This window comes from Marmota flaviventris, chromosome 18 (assembly GCF_047511675.1).
Source record: "Marmota flaviventris isolate mMarFla1 chromosome 18, mMarFla1.hap1, whole genome shotgun sequence".
NCBI lineage: Eukaryota > Metazoa > Chordata > Mammalia > Rodentia > Sciuridae > Marmota > Marmota flaviventris.
Genome location: NC_092515.1, coordinates 53,337,629 through 53,356,614, shown reverse-complemented (window position 1 = coordinate 53,356,614; position 18,986 = coordinate 53,337,629). Strand labels below are relative to the sequence as shown.

Below are 18,986 nucleotides of genomic sequence, written 5' to 3'. Positions count from 1 at the left end.
TGCCTCAGGCATCCCCGGCTCCCTCAACCCCCTCCTGGACAGCGCTTGCCCTGCTTCTAGTTCTAGCTGGACGATACCAGGAACTGGGCTCTGGAAAGGCCCCCTCCTCAGGATCCCTCCAGTTTAGAATTCCTAGTAGCTTCCTGATGCTACTAAATTCTGAATTGACTCATCTCACATTTTCCTGCCCCTCTTTTTCATCGCCTGTGACCAATTTCCTATAATGACTTCTCAGTTTCAGATGCCCAAGGTAATTTCTGGTTCTCTGACTGGGCACTGATTCAGAAAACAATTTAGAACTAGAACTAAGGTCTTCTTTTTTCCTACTCTGTCATAACGTAGTCAAAGATCAGATGCCATGCTGTATGTATGAGTATCTATAAATTTCCACCAAAATTCTAAAAAATAATATATGGTGCTTCATACCGATAACTTCCAAATGCTTCTATCAATAAGTTACAGGATATTATCTTATGACAAGTAGGAGATCTCTTATTACCTACATAATACTTAATTTTATGTGTCACTTTGGGCCAGCAGGAACCCAGAAAGCTGGTATAATCTGTGTTTCCAGAAGAGACTGGCATTTGCGTCTGCAGGCAGAGATAAGCTCTGCCTTGCCCATTGTGAGGAGAGATCATCTCACTCACCTAGAGACAGAGCAAAAAGACCCAGGGGTGGCAACTCCTCTCTCTCCTTGAACTTCAGCTTCCCTCTTCTGCCTGTGCACATTTGAGCTCCTGGTCTTGGGGCCTTCAGACTCTGCCTGAATGACACCACTGGCTTCCCTGACTCTCCAGCTGGGAGACAACAGATTACAGCACTGTTTGGCCTCTATAAGGCCAATTCCCAGTATTGATTTATAAGATCATACATATGTTAGAATCTTACATAAAATAATATTATACTTTAGATAATCCTGTTTAATAATAAGCATTATTTATTATATACTTTATATTATATGAAATGTTATAAATGATCTTGTTAATAAATAATAAGCATTATTTATTTAAGACTAGTGATTTCATATAGCAATAATAATCTTATCAATAAGATGATTATATAGAATCTTTTTGGCTCCGTTTTTCTGGAGCTGCCTGACTAATGCAATCTATTTTCCTTAACTACCCAATACTTTTATGATTTCCTATCCATTCAACTCTATTATTCTTTGTTTCTTTCACCTGTAGCTTGCATTCTTCCTTTTGAAACCTTATATCAATCCAATCTTTGCGTATTCTTGCAATAAACACCTATACTTCTCCTATTGTCCCCCCCAAGGGACTTCCTCTTCACTCAAGATTCATATTTTATTATCAAATGACAGCTCACTTCAAATTTTTGCATCCATTTTGGAATCCTCTCCAGAACACCTATGTTTTCTCACACCATCTCCTCTGATGGCCAGGCACTATTCCACTGTGAGGAGGTACAAGAATTTACTCAAGTCAATGAGCTAATGCTGGTGGATAGGACCAAGATCATTTTGCTATTATTTAGCTGTGTCCTGAGTTAAACAGTAGGGTTTGATGTAGTAGTTCAAAAACAATTCAAAGAAAAGGCATTATATTAAATGCATAACTGTTACTTTGTTATTTGCACAATTTGGGAAATAATGTCTTAGACAGTACCATAGTTTTAAATACTCTCATTTATTCCAGTGTTTGAGGAAGTGTTTAGAATAAGGATGAAGATACTTTTGTATACTTATGTGTCATTTTTACCTTTCTATGAACTGCCCATTTATATTTTGCCTCTTTAAAAAAATAAATTAAAGCCTTATTTTTATCACTAACTTTATTCTGTTTTTTTACCTGTGTCATACAAAATTTTCTGTGATGACAGAAATATCCTATTACTGCATTAATATAGTAATCACGGATCTAACATAGCTATCGGGTACTTCAAACACATGAACTGAAGAACTTTTTTCATTTGTTTATTATTTACTTAGTGCTGGGGATCGAACCCAGGGCCTCCCACATGCTAAACAGGTCTCTATCTCTGAGCTACAACCCCAGATTAATTTTTAATTTTATTTCACTTAATTAACTTAATTTAAAATACCCTATATGGCTAGTGACTACTGCATCCAATATTCCTTAGATATTAAGGAAATTGAGCTTTTGTCATTGGAAGGATAGGGTGAACATTTGGTCTACAGCTTTTTCTCCCAGTCTTGGTCTTTAGCCAAATCTTTTTTGTGATATTGATTTAGGGAATGCACAGGAGCATCCTGGATCTAAGCTGATCAACATCCTGCTGATGTTTTGTACTGAACTAAGAATCTGTACCTACTTGTCAAGTTTGTTGAGTAACCTGAAGTTTTCCATTGCTTTGCTACAAATGGGAGTCACCTGGGAATATTTTTTTTTAAATCCCAATACCTGGGTTCCCACCTCTAGACAATCTCCCCAGGCATCGAAATTTGAAAGTACAGTAAAATTTAGGAACCACCGACAAAACCTGGAATTAACAAGCAATCAGGGATTAATGAGATGCAGCTACTCTGGAGAACAAAGTTGGCAAGTGTCCTTGATGAGTTAAGCTGTGACCAAGGTAGAAGCCCAGGGATGGCCGGAGCTGATGGCTCTTCTCACCTGCAGTGGCCACACCCACCCAGTCTTGTCCCTTGTGACCATGTTTATCCTGACTGAAGCCAGTGGGATACTCAGAAGCAATTCAGCATTGCTGGGCATCCATCATGCTGTGCTGTGTGTGTTGTGTGGTCACCTGTCCTACTCCTTTTGTAAATCTAAGTGAACTTGCAAATAAATGAAGCCTATTCCATCAGTCAGTGGGGATGTCAACCTTAACTCATGATCTGTTTTGAGTGAATGGAGGTGGGTATTGCTAGCACATAGACTAACAATATTTCCCAATCTATATTCTTTCTTTTGTAGTCTTTTATGCAATTTTTCATGTGAATTTGTAAATATTATCTAATTTTTCTTTTTGTTTTTATTCCTCTGTGGCATCTTGGTTTAGTTCTCTCGCTAATTATCAGAAAGGCCCATTCTAATATTGTATGTTTACCTTTACATTGCCCTATATTTTCTGTTAATACTTTCCTTCCATATCTGAATTGTTTTAAATATTCAATTAATCTAGAATCTATGTTGATACAAAAAGCTTATTTATTTTCCTAAAGGGCTACAATTTGCTGAGGCCCATAATGACTAATATATTCTTATATATTTTCAATGCCACATCTACCATACCCAAATACTTTAAGTGTATTTGGACTTAGAATTAATGTTCTGCTTTTTCTTCCACTATGTTTTAATATAACAATATCAATATGTTTTAATTAAGAAATGCATATAAAAAGTCATGCCTAGAGGCACACACCTGTAATCCCAGGCTGAGGCAGGAGTACTGCAAGGTCAAGGCCAGCCTCAGCAATTTAGCAAGGCTCCTGAGCAACTTGGCAAGACCCTGTCTCAAAACAAAAAGCAAGTATGGCTATAGAGATAGCTCAGTGGTAAAGTGCCCTTGGGTCCAATCCCCAATACCAAAAAGAAAAAAAGAAAAAGACATACACATAATATTTTCTTAAAATGTCTATTCTCCTTACTACTATTCTTTTGCCAATTAGCTTACTCATTTTCTCACATATATTTCTTTCTGTATGAAATTTGAATGATCTCATTTTGGAGGTTAGATCAGGTAGAATGAGTAGCTTTATAAGTACTATCTTGTCTTCAAAAACAGATATGTTCTTGCATTTAATCAAGTTGTCTCTTATATTTGCTAGTAAAATTCTACATATTTCTTTTTCATATCTTGTACATTCCTATTAAGTTTTTTCCTTGATATTTATTCAAATTATTTCCTTGATGTTTTGTTGTTGTTCAGTTAGAAGTGGAATATGTAGTCCTTTTATATTATCTACCTAGTTATTTATCTATAGGAAGACAAATTAGAGATTTTAAATTTTTTTTATTAGGGACACTATTAAATTATTGCTTTTAAAATAACAATCAGATGATTCTCTTGGACCCTTAAAGAATATGATTATATCAATTCCAAATCCTAGCCTTTCCTTTGTAGCTTTATATATTTTTCTATCCTCTTCTAAAACTGAATTATGCTTGATAAGTTTGAAAATTCAGGATGGAAAACTAGGAGAGCAAGCCTAAGGTTTAGTTTTGCCTGGGTCAAATATAACAATGAAGAAATACTTCAGAGGGTCAGAATTGCTCCCAAGAAAGGCGACGCCAAATGTAGATTCCAGGGACTAGAGAATAGAAAACCCTGAAAGCAGGCATCTGAGACCTCCCATCACAGCCACGATAAGAGGGCATGGAGGAAAAGGGACAATGCTGTTGTCACGGAGCTGTCACACAGTCGAATGGGAGAGAAATTCATAATGCGTTTGTAAAGCATGTTGCTCTCTGATCAATAATTTGAGGATGATCTTGATGAGGATATACATTTGCAGGAGGCACCAAATCAGACCTCCTGCTATTTCTAATCTCTCCCTCCAAACAAGTTTCACTTTCCTCCCTAGAGACAGGTCAAGTTTAAGAACATAAGACAGTCTCACCTACGTCTATCCTATATTGCTATGCATGTTTGCCTACAGCTCAAAGGAGTTCACAGGTATTTTCTTGTATATTATGTATTGATTTAAAGCCCCAACACATGTGTGTCCCGTAGAAGTTTATGAGAAGGGACTGATACGGCATGTGACAGAGGGGACACACTGGGTAGAGAAGGTGCCTAGCTAACTGCTCTGATTCATGGTGGATGACATATTAGAAACTCAAATGTCAGTATATATTAACACATTACCAGGTATATGGGGTCCAAATATTTTCTCCCCTTCTGAAGTATGTCTTTTCATTACATTAATTGCTTCCTTTGCTGTGCAGAAGGTTTTTAATGCAGTCCCACTTGTCTCTATGGGTTTTTGTTGGTGGTGGTAGTGGTAGTGGGGTCTTTTGTTTGTTTGTTTTTGGATTTTTTTTTTTGGGGGGGTGCTTTTGCTTTTAATGTCATTTCCAGAAAAAAGAAAAGAGAAATTCATGCATTACCAAGAGCAAGGTCATAAAATTTCCCCCTGTATTTTCTTTTAACTATTTTTATAGTTATAGATCCTTATGTGTAAGTCTTTAATTCATTTCAACTTGATTTTGGTAGATGGTGCAAGGTGAGGGCCCAATTTCATCATTTTCATATGGGTATCCACTTTCCAATTTCCCCATCACATGTTCTTGACAACCTTGTGAGGATCAGCTGACCATATATAGGTGGGTTCACTCCCGGGTTCTATTCTATTCCACTGGTCTGATTTAACACCAGTACATACTATTTTCATTACTGGAGCTTTGAATTGTGTTTTGAAATCAGTATATGTGATGCCTCCACCTTTGTTCTTAATATCATTTTTGTTGATCAGGGTCCTTTGACTTTAAATTTCAGGGTTTATTCCTACTTCTTTAAAAAATATGCATTTGGGAGATTGATACAGATTATTTTGAATCTATTGATTGCTTGGGTAGTATGGACATTTTAATAATACTAAAAATTTAAATACATGAACACAGAAAAATATTTCTATTTATTAATTTGTATTCATTAAATTCTATTCATTAATTTTTTAGCAATATTTTGTAGCTCTCTGTATATAGCTCTTGGTTACATTTATCTCAAAGCATTTTATTCTTTTTGATACTATTATAAATGAGATTTTTTAAATTCCTTCTTGGAACAGGAGGAGAGAGAAGGAGAAAAGATAAAATATTGAAAACTGAACTGGAGCAAATTTTATTCCATGCTTTTATAATTATGTCAAAATGAACCCTAATATTATGTATAACTAAAAGAAACTAATAAAAAATAGATTAAAAATCCCTTCTTGGATAAAGTTCATCACTGGTATATGGAAACTAAATACATTACAAAAATAAAACAAACATATAAAGCATTTTTTCAATACCAAAAAGAGCCAACAGGCATATGAAAAGATGCTCAACAACATTGATCATCAGGGAAATACAAGCCAAAACCAAAAAAATATCAACTCACACAAGTTAAGCTATCTACTAGAACCCTCATATACTGTTAAGTTTTTTAAATAGCAAAAGCCAGGCACAGTGGCACATGCCTGTAATCCCAGCAAGCTTGGGAGGCTGAGACAGGAGGATCACAGGTTCAAAGCCAGCCTCAGCAAAAGTGAGGTACTAAGCAACTCAGTGAGACGCTATCTCTAAATAAATACAAAATAGGGCTGTTTGGACATGGCTTAGTGGTCAAGTGCCCCTGAGTTCAATCCCCAGTCCCAAAAAGAAAAAAAAATAGCGAGAGCAATTACAGAAAACAGTACACAGTATGCAAGTTCCTCAAAAAATCTGAAATATCATATGGTCCAGCAATCCTATTCACTGGTATTTATCCCAAAAATAAATACTGAAATCAGGATCTCAAAGAGATATTTATACTGCCACATTGATTGCAGCAATATTCACAATAGTCAAGACATGGAAACAACTTAACGGCTCATACACAAATGAATAAAGAAAATGCGAGACACACACACACACCCCCGCCCCCCCCACACACACAAACACACTATGGAATGTGATTCAGCCTCTAAAATGGAAGGAAACTGAACCAATAAGGGACACCATGGATGAACCTTGAGGAGTTTATTTTAAGTGAAATAAGCCAACCAGAGAAGGACAAATACACATGACCCCACTTACATGAGGAATCTAAAATTGTCAAGCTCACATAAGCACAGAGTCGAATGCTAGAGGGACAGTAAAACACAGGGTCACCTTTCAACATGTATCATATTCTAGCTACGCAGGGGATTGAGTCCTAGAGAACCACACACAATATCATGCCTAGAATTAACACTATTGTCTTATACGCTTAAAATTTTGTTAAGAGGCTATATTTCATTTTAAGGGTTCTTACCCCAATTTTTTAAATGCAGTCCTTCTTTTTTTTGGAGTGGGGGCAGTACTAGGGATTGAACCCAGGGGTGCTTAACCACTGAGCCACAACCCCAACCCTTTTTATTTTATTTTTTAAATTTTGAAACAGGGTCTCACTAGGTTGCTTACAGCCATGCTAAGTTGCTGAGGTTGGATTCGAATCTGCAATTCTCCAGCCTCAGCCTCCAGAACTGCTAGGATTTCAGGCGTGCACCACCACACTTGGCTAAAATGCAGTCATCTTTTAATCATGCATTACAAGTTAATCGTTTTCAAAGGGTGGAGAACTCATAGTTAAACAAATATAAACAGGGAAATTCCTGAGGATAGAAGCTAATAATGTAGACTTTGATGAAAAATATCTTTGGGGGATTAGTATCTTGAAAGGCAGAAGCAGCGTAAGGTACTCCCTAGGCACTGGCCAAGTTCTGCATTAAGCTTGACAATTTGACATGTTGACATACATGGCATTCGTACCGTTGTACTTTATATCACCGCAGATGTTTTTGTAGGCTTAGGTCACTAGAATAAGGGCTCAACATGAAGAGAGCTAGGAAAAATGCCACCTACGAGGAGGGGGAATCCACCTCCCTTACTGCAAATCTCCCTTACAGATCTGTCTTCCCAGTTTTCCACTTAACTCCCTGGATATTTGGTTATTTGACTTAAAACAAATGCATGCTAAAAATCTGCAGATAGTGCTTACATCTTGTCTGGCTTACAGAGTTGACAACTCAATCATTCTCAGTGATAACACTGACCTAAATATTTGGTGACAGGTGGTACTTCTATCTAATTGACTACACTATGTCACAAGGTCTCCAAGTCTTTCGCCAGCCAAACCCAGAACCATGACATTAGACACTTTGGGTCAAAAAAAAGAAAGAAAGAAAGAAAGAAAAACCAGAAACAAAGAGGTACTCAGAAATGCAATATAAGCTTTCATTTGGTGGGGGCGGGGGAAGCATATACAACTGAAATTCATCAAAAAAAAACCCAAAAACATTGTTGTGTTTAACAATCTTGTTTTCACTTAAATAATTTATACGGTTGGCACTGCCCCATTCCTTGCCTTTCTAGTCTACAGGATAAAAGAGCCTTGTGTTTATCGGAGAGAATCAGGAGAATTTGGCTGTAAAGTTCTTGCACATGTCGATCTACTTAAAATAATTTCTTCTAAGATGTTGACTTCACGATATTTCAAGCAATTGTTCTTAAATGAGCGAAAATTACACCTTACATTTACTTTTCCAATCACTTACAATAAACTGGCTCAAAAGAGTCTTTTCGTCTTAGATGTTGAGGGATATTTTATTTTGTCTTCACTTTCAGAGGAACAATTTTAGTGGCTCTCATTTTCTAAATTTTCATACAATATTTATTCACCATCCAGCAGAGCACTTTGTATAAATTACATTTTATGAACTTTAGGCTATAAATTTTATTCTGAAGAAAAGTCTTAATGTATTTTTTTTAATATCATACAACTATGATTCACATTTCCATTAAGTGGTCTGCATAGATAATAAATAAAATACTTTTTCTTTTAAAGATTATTTTTAAGAAGCAGTAGAGCATTTTATTAATCCTTTCAGGTACATATATGGCACTGTTCTCTCTGGTGCCTGACGTCAGATGGAATGAGATGAAGGGTCCTTACCACGATCCTCCTGCCAAGTTCATTGTTTCTAAGCTGACAACACTTGCCTATCGCATACTCTTTCTCTATCAGATAGTAGTAAAATGCCTGATGTGTTTCCTAACTCTCTTTTATAGATTTACTTGGATAGTCTGAAGTAGACTGTGACACTCTTAAAGGAAATCGGCATATTTTGTATAATTGGTATACATCCCATAATATGTAGAAAAACTGGGCAAATACAAGTTAGGAAATACGTATTTGTAAAATATGACTAAGGGTTATGTCCCTCTTTATGTACATCAATTCAAGATTTTTCTTTGAGTTAAAAAATAATAATTCAAATGGAAGTGATCTGTGTTGTTCCAGGTCAAAAGTCAAGACCCCAACATAATTTGCCATGTGTCACATTTTCTGTGTTGGCAACTACAGAATCACAGAGAGGGAGCTTCCCTCAGAGTGAGCCCAGAATGACTATGGAATAGACTAGACCTCTGTCCCCACCTGGGATGAACAGGACATAAATACAAATATACAAACATAAATATATATATACACACATATACGAGCATAAATATAGAAATATGTAACAGGAAATATATCTACAAATATATAAGTAAAATATTTATATACAAATATATGTATTTACACAAATATATATAGAGAGTATGTGTATGATTTAGAGATTTGGGGGTTGTTTTATCAGTTCCATAACCTCACCCACACTAGGGGTGGTCATGGTACCTGCGGCACTACCTTAATTTTGATCTTGATTTTCAAAGCTATTCCTTGGCTTTCTTTATCATATCAAATACCATCATGCAGTCCTTCTCAAACCTGACAAACCCAACTGACCAGGAGTCTCACTGGTTATCACACAGGAAACAGTATCTTTAGGTATCTCCTGAACCCATGGTTTTGGTCACACTTCTCCAGCTTTGTGAAATATTTTCCTTAATCCTTCCAAAACTCTAAATCATCATGTTTTCCTCAAAGTCTACTTCTTCGACAAATTCAGTCTATTCCACCCTCCCTCCATATTCTGTACATTACCAAAACTTTAGGAGTCCACATTTAATTTTTGCATATTCTTATAGTAACAAATATAGCAAGATATTGGCACCAAAACAGACATGAGGACCAACGGAACAGAAGAGAAGACACAGAGACACACCCACATAAATATAGTTATCTCATCCTAGACAAAGGTGCCATAAACGTACATTGGAGAAAAGATAGCCTCTTCAAAAAATGATTCTGGGAAAACTGGAAATTCATATGTAACCAAATGAAATTAAATCCCTATCTCTCATCCTGCACAAAACTGAACCCTAAGTAGATCAAAGACCTAGGCATTAGACCAGAGACCCTGCACTTACCAGATGAAAAAATAGGCCCAACTCTAAAGCAAAAGAAGTAAAATAAAGAATCAATAAATGGGATGGTTCAAACTAAAAACCTCTTCTTAGCAAATGAAACAATCAACAACATGAAGAGAGAGTTTACAGAATGGGAGAAAATCTTCACCACCAGTACTTCAGATAAGGCATTAATTTCCAGGATATACAAAAGCTAAAAAAAACTTACTATAAATAACTTAATCAATAAATGGGCAAAGGAACTGCACAAAACACTTCAGAGAAGAAGAAATACGAAAGGTCAAATAATGTATGAAAAAAATGTTCAATATCACTAACAATTAGAGAAATGCAGATTAAAACTACACTGAGATTCCATCTCACTCCAATCAGAATGGCAATTATCAAGAATACAAGCAACAATAAATGTTGATGAGGATGTAGGGAGAAAGGTACTCTCATATATTGTTGGTGGACTGCAAATTAGGGCAACCACTCTGGAAAGTAGTATGGAGATTCTTTAGAAAACTTGGAATGGAACTATCAATTGACCCAGTTATCCAATTCCTAGGTCTATACCCTAAGGACTTAAAAACAGCATACTGCAGTGATGTAGCCACATCCATGTTTATAGCAGCTTAACTCACAATAGCCAAGCTATGGAAACAACCCAGGTGTCCTTCAGTCACACACACACACACACACACACACACACACACACACACAATGGGATATTATTCACCCATAAAGAAGAATGAAATTATGGCATTTGCCAGTAAATAGATGGAACTGGAGGATATGCTAAGTGAAATAAGCCAATTCCAAAAACCCAAAGGCCAACTGTTCTGTCTGATTTGTGGATGCTAACCCAAAACAAGGAAGGTTGGGGACAGGAATGATAGAAATCCATTGGATTAGACAAAAGGAAATGAAGGGAAGGGAGGGTGGAGGAGAATAATAAAGACCGTAGAATCAATCAATCATAACTTTCCTAGTCTTGTGTTTGAATACATGACCAGGGTAATGCCACATCATGGACAACCACAGAGTAGGATCCTAAATAGAATAAAAGTTATATTCTATGTACGTATAATTGCCAAAATATATTCCACTGTCACATAAAACTAAAAAGAATTTTTTAAAAAATGAAGGTATAATTTTAAATGAAAAAAAAATATTTGCATGCTCTTCTACATATTTCTCTACTTTGTTCTTGTGTGCCTTATCTCTTCCATGGCATTCACATGAATTCTTTCACTATCTCCCAGAAAGTCGTACAAAGATAGGCATAGATTAGGAGAGCAACATATTCAGCTCTATTCCTTCATTTATTGTTCTTTCACTAATTTACTGAAATAAAAGCATCATGTACCACCCTAGACGTTGGGTGACAGAAATGCTAATGTAGATGAGAAGGGGGAATAAACGACCCCATAAAAAAGTACAAGATGCATAAGTGAAAGAAAACCACCATCATCCTAACACTATCGAACCAGTACAACACACACACACACACACACACACACGCACACACAGGAAGAGCTGATAGGGGCAGAAGGGTATCAGTGTAGATAGGGTACGAGTGTCCTATAAGAAAGCACGCTTCATTTAGCCATTCATTCATTCACTCATTCATTTCCTTACTCATTCATTCCACATTTAGTATTTGTCTGCAACATGCCAGGCACGGGTACACTTTGGGGATGCTAAAATAAAAGTAGGGAGATATAGTCTTTATTTACAGGAAACTCACACTCAAGAAAGGACAATAATGAATAAACCTACAAATCACAGCACAGTCTAAGAAACAGTGTCACCTGAACAGCATGGGAGAGAAGCCACGCCTTTACTTTCATTGGTGTGGATTAGTAAGGACATCAATCATGCCACTATTTCACCCTGAACCCCTCCTCTTTAATAAAGTAAAACAAAACAAAACAAAAAAAGGCAATGGCAAAACCTAGGCTTGGCTGTCCACAGCCTGACAAACAGAAACACATTCATTTTTGTGGCCGATCTCTCGCTTTAAGAAAATCAAAACTATACCTTTTAATTAACACAGCAAAATATTAGCAGGCAATAGCCACTACTCATCCAGTTGAAAAATCCAATGCTTAATTTAGAAAAAGAGTAAAAGATAACCCAGACACCTTGTTAAAATAAATACCTCATTAAGCGTTCATTGTTATTGGCTCATAATTACTGTTTATTTTATCCCTAGTTTGAATGGTGCTCATGGAATTAAGTTGACCGTAATATTCAGTTGTTTTTTGGGGGGGTTATTTTTTTCAGTGTTATACACAGCTTCAACCTTCTCTGGATTTTAAAGCAGCTCTTCTTAAAGATGCTTATAAGAAACTTCTACCGGCCCACAGTTCTCTCCAGAGGAAGGAGTACGGCTACCTCTTCTCAATTGAATCTACATCAATAAACACAAACTGAATGGCCACCAAGAGCTTTTGAGATACAAAGGTGAGTAAATGGCAGTCCATTTCTTCAATGAGTTTATAATGTCTAACAGAGTTCCAGGAAGTTTCAAAAAAGAGGCAATTGACAGGTCAAAGAAAATTATCATTATGTGCCCAAATAGGCTTCCAAATTATCTGCGTGCTAAGAATAATGCTTCATTAAGTTACTCATTTTCTCTGGTTCCAGCAGCTCAGCCAGAGGGGGAAAATAGTTCTTTGATTGCAGTATGTTGTCCCTGGCCCACATGGATCCAGACAAATGCTTTTTCCTACACTAAGAATTCCTCCCTGTGTTATCAAGCAGCCTCCCTCTTCCTCTTCTATCAGGTGGGATGTGCAATCAGCCGACTATGAGAACCTCCTACTTGGTCATAACCTGCCTCTTACAGAGGGGGTACCCCAGGCACTCTCTCTACATAGCACCTGGCATTTGAGACCACAGACAGGTTCAGGTGTAAATCCTGTCATCTGTGTGCACATATGTGCGTACCTATAACTCCACATGCAAGCTTTCACGTTCTAGACAGACTGGGTTACAGAAATCTTCGAGCTATCAGAGATAAATTCCTTTTGATTCATTTTAAATAAAGACAGTGAAAAAACGGCATTGAACAAAATTTGGTTTTATACAAGATTTGTTTATGTCTTAGGATTTCACCCTATTAAAGGGACTCTCAGGACTTGTTTTTAATTTCTGAGGACCCTGTGAAATGAACTTACCTTTAGTATTGCCATAAATTTGCCATGAATTTTATGAGAAGATAAATATTGGCCCTATTTTCTCTTAGAAGCACTTTCAAAGCAATTCTGAAGATTCTGTATGTATTTAACTTAAGAGATGGACAACGCAGCAGCTGCAGCTATGACCGCACCTCTTTCCCCGGGAAACGATGGCTTTTATTTAAGAAACATACCCACATGCTGTCTTCCTGTCGGTACTGTTTCCAGTTCCTGCCACTGTCGCTGAACATCAGGAGGTAGCTGGTCACCCAGTTGGAGCTCCCATATCCCCCTTGGGTAGCCACAGAGGTAATCTCCATTCTCTCTCCAAGGTCGATCTGCAACCACTGGTATTTGTTGGACACAAGTGGAGACCACCCACCGGCTCCTTTAGTGGAAACAGAAACAGGACAAATTGGGAAAGAAGAATTAGTTAAAAATCTCTGAGTGGAAATATCAACAAGACTGTATTCTTCTATGGAACTTAGGAAAGTCAAACTTCCAGGATATGAAACTTCTCATAACTGCAGAAAAATATAAGAAATCCAGAATTTAGTGTACGTGGATGAAGTCCATGTTGGTTATGTTCATTCCCACATACTGTGGAAAACTCTGATTCTTGCTGAACATTTTAGGTGCCTCATTGGAAAAATGAACATGCAGGTCAACACTTGGCACAAGCTTATTGCTAACACACATGAGTGGGTACTGTCTGACCATCCATTCACTCAGGGATGGCTATAAAGGAAAGCCTAGACCTGGAGGAACTAGAAAACTACCTTTGGTCATGTTTAGACTTTTTAAACAGGAAATAAATTTCATTATTAAACTTTGGTAGACAATGGCCAAAGAACAGTCCTGCCCTTAGGGGTGTCTACTCTCCTGGGAAGGACAGACACTTAGAGGCACATGGAAAGCACAGCATGAAAACACTAATGGTGAGATGACATGCAAGGAGTGATAACACCAAAGAAGATGAACAGCTGTGTACAGCAGTGGCTGGCGCTGACTTGCAACCCTGTGTGATTGTTAAATTTTCCATTTTGCAAGCCAGTTGTTAAACACAACCGTCTCTGCAGTTGCTACTGGTGGTGGTGCTTAAAGCATGGGAATGGGCAACTCTACAAATAAGCATCCACCCAAGGAGTTTACTAACACACCACCACCCCCTCTGGGAAAGGGAAGTGCTGTGTGAAGGAGAACCAGGGAGAAGTCTCTAAGCAAGTTGAGCTTCAGCACTCAGAAGTGAAAGACAGGAGTTTGTGTATACAAAAGGAGGTTTGGGTAGAGCAGAATGGATTGTGCTCTTTTTTCCCCCCCAATACATACAGATTATAGCTGTGACTCCTGTCTGTCTTCTTAAGATGATTCATTTTTCCAGTTTAATATAGTAATTTGGGAAATTACTTTGGGAGTTTATTTTTTAAAAAACTGACATTGATGATTATATAAATAATACATAACCATCACAAAACTTATGAAGTAGGACCTGACACATTCTGGAATCCATATTTATCTGATATTCAATTCCTATTAAAATGCACTATCTATTACATAACATCACAAATGGGAATATTAGTATGTTTTCTTTTCCCTACTCTTTTGCCACCCACCAAGAGGCCCCAGTAATAAGGTCTGACACTTTCAGTAGAGATTACCATTAATTTACATACAATTTTATATGAGCATTATTTTTGACATCTGTGACCTATTTTATGAAACCTTGAGTAAAACCCCAGTTCAAAGAGACCCAGTGAATGTTTTCCATGATGGTGGAGGCATGCAACTCTGCAAGACTCACAGGGACACACCTGTGTTGACAACTATCTCATAAGTTTTAAAGAGTCTTTTGATGGTGGAACACAACACAGTGACCCTCTGATAAACAAAAGGCAGAACACTTTGCTACTTGCAACTCCAAACAAGAGAAGGCTGCCAGGCAGGGTCACAAGGGGTTACAACCAGGGGACAGGATAATAATGGGTTGGAGTTATAAGAAGCAGCTTATTACAGCAGGTAGGGTGAGGTTAGCCAGGCTTTGGAGGCTTTCTGCAGACTGGCCAATTTGAATAATTTCTCTAGGAAACTCTAGGACATAGGGGCTACCTCTAGTTTTCTGCCCCTACCTTTGGTGTGATAAGAGCTGATGCATAGTGACCCCACATGGTGACTGACCAGTTTAGGAAGTGGTTGAGGTATAGCTCTAATCGACTCCTCAAGAGGAACTGACCTGAATTCTAACAACATCTTCTATGGGTGCCATCCCACTAACTTCTGCTTGCATTAGGGTTCAATTCCCAGTATCACTTACACCACTCCCTTTAGAACTACTTTTTCAGATTTTCTTCTTTCTTAAAGCAAATCATTATCCAAAAAAATGTCTTCTACTCCACACACAGAGCTCTCCCTCTTTTTGAGATCCAGAATATTTATGCACGTTGCAAAATTTCTGCTACCAAATTTTTACTTTTAATTTTCTCTGTCTTTTCCCTTGAAGAACCTTGGGTGACCTGGATGAAGCTTTCTTGGTTGCCAATACCTGCTACCTTGTTTAGGTTAACAAGCAGAATGTTCTTACATGTTAGGCGAGAGAGCTTGCTGGGTAGACATGGGCGCTGGCTGAATTTAGGTGTGTTGGTGCTGTTTGTTTAGAACTGCTGTCTGCAGTCCATGAGGGGTACGGCTCAGTCCTGCGGACTGCTATCTACATGACAGTCATCCCTGAAGGCTCTGAAGTGCACCTTAAATAGTGCCCTACCACAGGCAGCTCAGGGAGTTCCTGAACCCTCTGTGGGAACTGCCCCATAGCCTTATTTTAAAATCTGAGTCAACGTGTCTTCCACTCTTCATTTCTTGGGCTACCATGAAACAACATCCATCCTCCTGCACTTATTTACTACAGTAGAACTTAGTATTTGTGCTGCATGTGAGTATATTGTGTCAGACACTCTGGGAAGCACTGTTATTTAATTTTCAAAGCAACCTTTTTCATAGAAGATGAGTCAGTTCCAGAGATTGAACATCTTGTCCTTGCCTACAGAACAGGCAAGAGGTACAGGGCTCTTAACAAGGACACAACAGCGCCCGGTATATTTTCATGATGAGTAAGTGGGGACTGGTAGTTCCCTGTAGCTATAGAAAAGACAGTGCTGAGGGGAATAAGACACCCTTAGGGTTTAGCTACTGGGCAACCTCCCTCCCTCTGGTGAACATGTCTGGACCACGTCTTGGAAGTGCAGGCAATGATGGGGGTGGTGAGTGAAGGAATATTTCCTTCCATTGGTCTACCTAACCTTACTATTTCACCCCACGGCCCATCAAAAGCCTCAAAGTTGAAACTCTTCTGGGATCTGATGTTAACCAAGCATCCTTGGTCCACTTATTGCTACCACTGTATCTCTCTCTGAATTTTTATCCTTTTTTTATCATGAGAAGTTAGGAAAGTGCCCCCAGACAGCTATTGACTTTACTTGAAAGTTTTACATTTGAAATTTTATCTATAGCATCCTATGCCTCTGAGAAAAATGTCAATTATTTTGCTTCTTGCTCTTTGTAGTTAATTTTAATGATCTAAAATCAGTAATGAGGTTGTTTTTAAAAAAAAAAAATCTGGAATTTCACAGTATTTCTCTGACATTTCAGCACACACACCTTTTCAGACCAGTATTTAAAACGCAAACATGAGAGAAGCACAGCCAGGAAGAAAGAATCAGCATGATTCTAGTGGGTTAAAATTGGATCATCGATTCTCATCAGGAGAAAGTGGAGTCCCTCACTGACCGCTCCCTCTTCCCTGCGTTCCTCACAGTTCCAAAGGCACTGGCCCACTTGAAACATTTGCAGTTAATTGACCTTGAACATTTCAATTTCTTACCTGTGGTGAAAAGGTACAACTGGTATGCAAATTAAGCTATGTCATTAACAAGGTACACTGATAAAGTAATGGAAATTCAGAAGCTCCTAGGCTTTACCAACCAATTTCAGCAGGATAAGACGGCCACAGGGAATCCAAAGATTGCTGAGGGGTTTTAAGCTGTGTGGCTCTGCAGATGTACATGCTCTAAGGGCGTGATAGAGTGTGCTTGCTCTAATTTCAAGACAAAGGTTGAAGAGCCATATGGAAAGGGCGAGATAGATAGGTCATGGGTCTTGGCAGACTTTTGATAGGCCAGATTATGATGGCAGGAAGGGACAACTGTGGCATAGGGTGCAAACACAACCACAGCTGGGGTGACCCTCCACATGGCCACGGCCACGGATCTTGGCTTCTGGAGACATACAATCAACACGTTTAACTTTCTTCATGGAGAAAGTGATGCCAACTCCAACTCCAGCAAATTGAAAACTCTGAACTACCATGAATAGAATACTACAATGAATTCTTTATTTTATTAACTAAACCTTTCAGCTGTTAGTCAAGTGTTATTTGTCCTTAATGTGCTTTTAATATGCTAATATATTCAACATCCCAGCGAACCAATACCTAGAAAAATAGAGACCATCTTTTGTGTAACCCGAGCTATTCCAAGATTACAGATACTTAATCCACAAAATGAAAACTGGAGTGTTGTGGCTCTGGCTCATTTCCCACCCCACCCCGCCATGTTTCAGGCTTCCTTTTGCCCTCCCCAATCTCCTCTTTCTCCTTCCCTGGCCTGTTACTGAGACTTGGCGTAACAGTGCCATCCATCTGTGCAAATGGAATCCTTCCTTAACTTTCATATTACAGTCTGAAAATTCACACTTAAAAATAAAAATCCTCCCCATTCATAAGACTCTCAGACATTGCCATGAGGCTCTGAGAATTAAAAAGTTAAAAAGCCTACTAAGTGCCTATTGATTTCCCCCATATTCAGCAAGCTCTGAGAGTATATGGTGGTTGTAACTTTTTGAGTTGTAAAACAATTTTAATTGCTACTGGCTCCAACAAAACAGCTGTGATCATAGCAAAATTGAGCTTTGAAAAAAATCAGTGACCAAATGACCACCCAAGATGGCATCTTTTTGATCTGTTGCCTACCACTTTTAAACATCAGATTTCTAAAAAACTTGTTTCTAGAATATAAGTTGCTATGAATTATGAGGGGGGAAAAAAGCAAACTAAAAATTATCCAGTGCCTATTTTATGCTAAGCAATTTACCAGAAATCGTATGTATTGTATTAAACTTAATTATCAAAATTATCTAGTGAGATGAAATATGCTCTCACAGCTCTTCAAATAAAGCTTTAAAACATTTAGAGAAGATAAGTAAATTTTCCCAATATTATGCAAATTATTTTAGTGTCAGTGAGAAATTACTTATTTTAAAAGTTATTTTAATCTATGTGAGAATGTCACTTTAAAAATTACCCTTTTTTTCATCTATACCCCTGGAATAATTACAACTATCATAGTGGTATATTTTATCCCAAGAACACATTCAAATAATAAATTCAGTGTTGATCAATTATAAATAACCTAGTGAGCTGAATTATGTTTCAACCTCATATATCCTACCTGCTAGATATCATCCACATTTGCTGGTGGTCAGGGAGGTGCGGCTTAGCAGCTTCAAGAAAATATAAGGGGAAAAAATCCTCTTGGTTGGGACCTTAAAATACAGATAAAAGCCATATCTGTCCCCTAGTAATATTAAGAACAGTGTGGTGACCGTTTCTGGCGGTTATCAGTGAAGGAGATGTAACAGTCTCATACAGGGAGGAGCTATCCAGTGCCTCCCCAGGAGATTAAAGTGTAAAAGGACACAGGTGTTCAAGGACACAAGACACAAGTGACCATAGGTGAATGACACTCGGAGCCACCATTAGGACATCTCCAGTTCTAGAAAATAATTGGCTTAATTAAAACTGTCA

The 18,986-nt window shown here is 37.8% G+C and overlaps 1 protein-coding gene across 6 annotated transcripts in view; it reads right to left on the bottom strand.

Moving 5' to 3' along the window:
* Positions 1 to 18,986, bottom strand: part of Cntnap4 (contactin associated protein family member 4) — a 243,533-nt gene that overhangs the window by 159,615 nt on the left and 64,932 nt on the right. For 5 of the 6 annotated variants that reach the window (XM_027933142.2, XM_027933144.2, XM_027933147.2 and 2 more), the window contains exon 3: positions 13,327 to 13,520. In XM_027933142.2, the coding sequence (XP_027788943.2) occupies positions 13,327 to 13,520 (194 nt within the window). The remainder of the gene's footprint in view (positions 1 to 13,326; positions 13,521 to 18,986) is intronic. The other variant, XM_027933143.2, reaches the window with a different exon arrangement.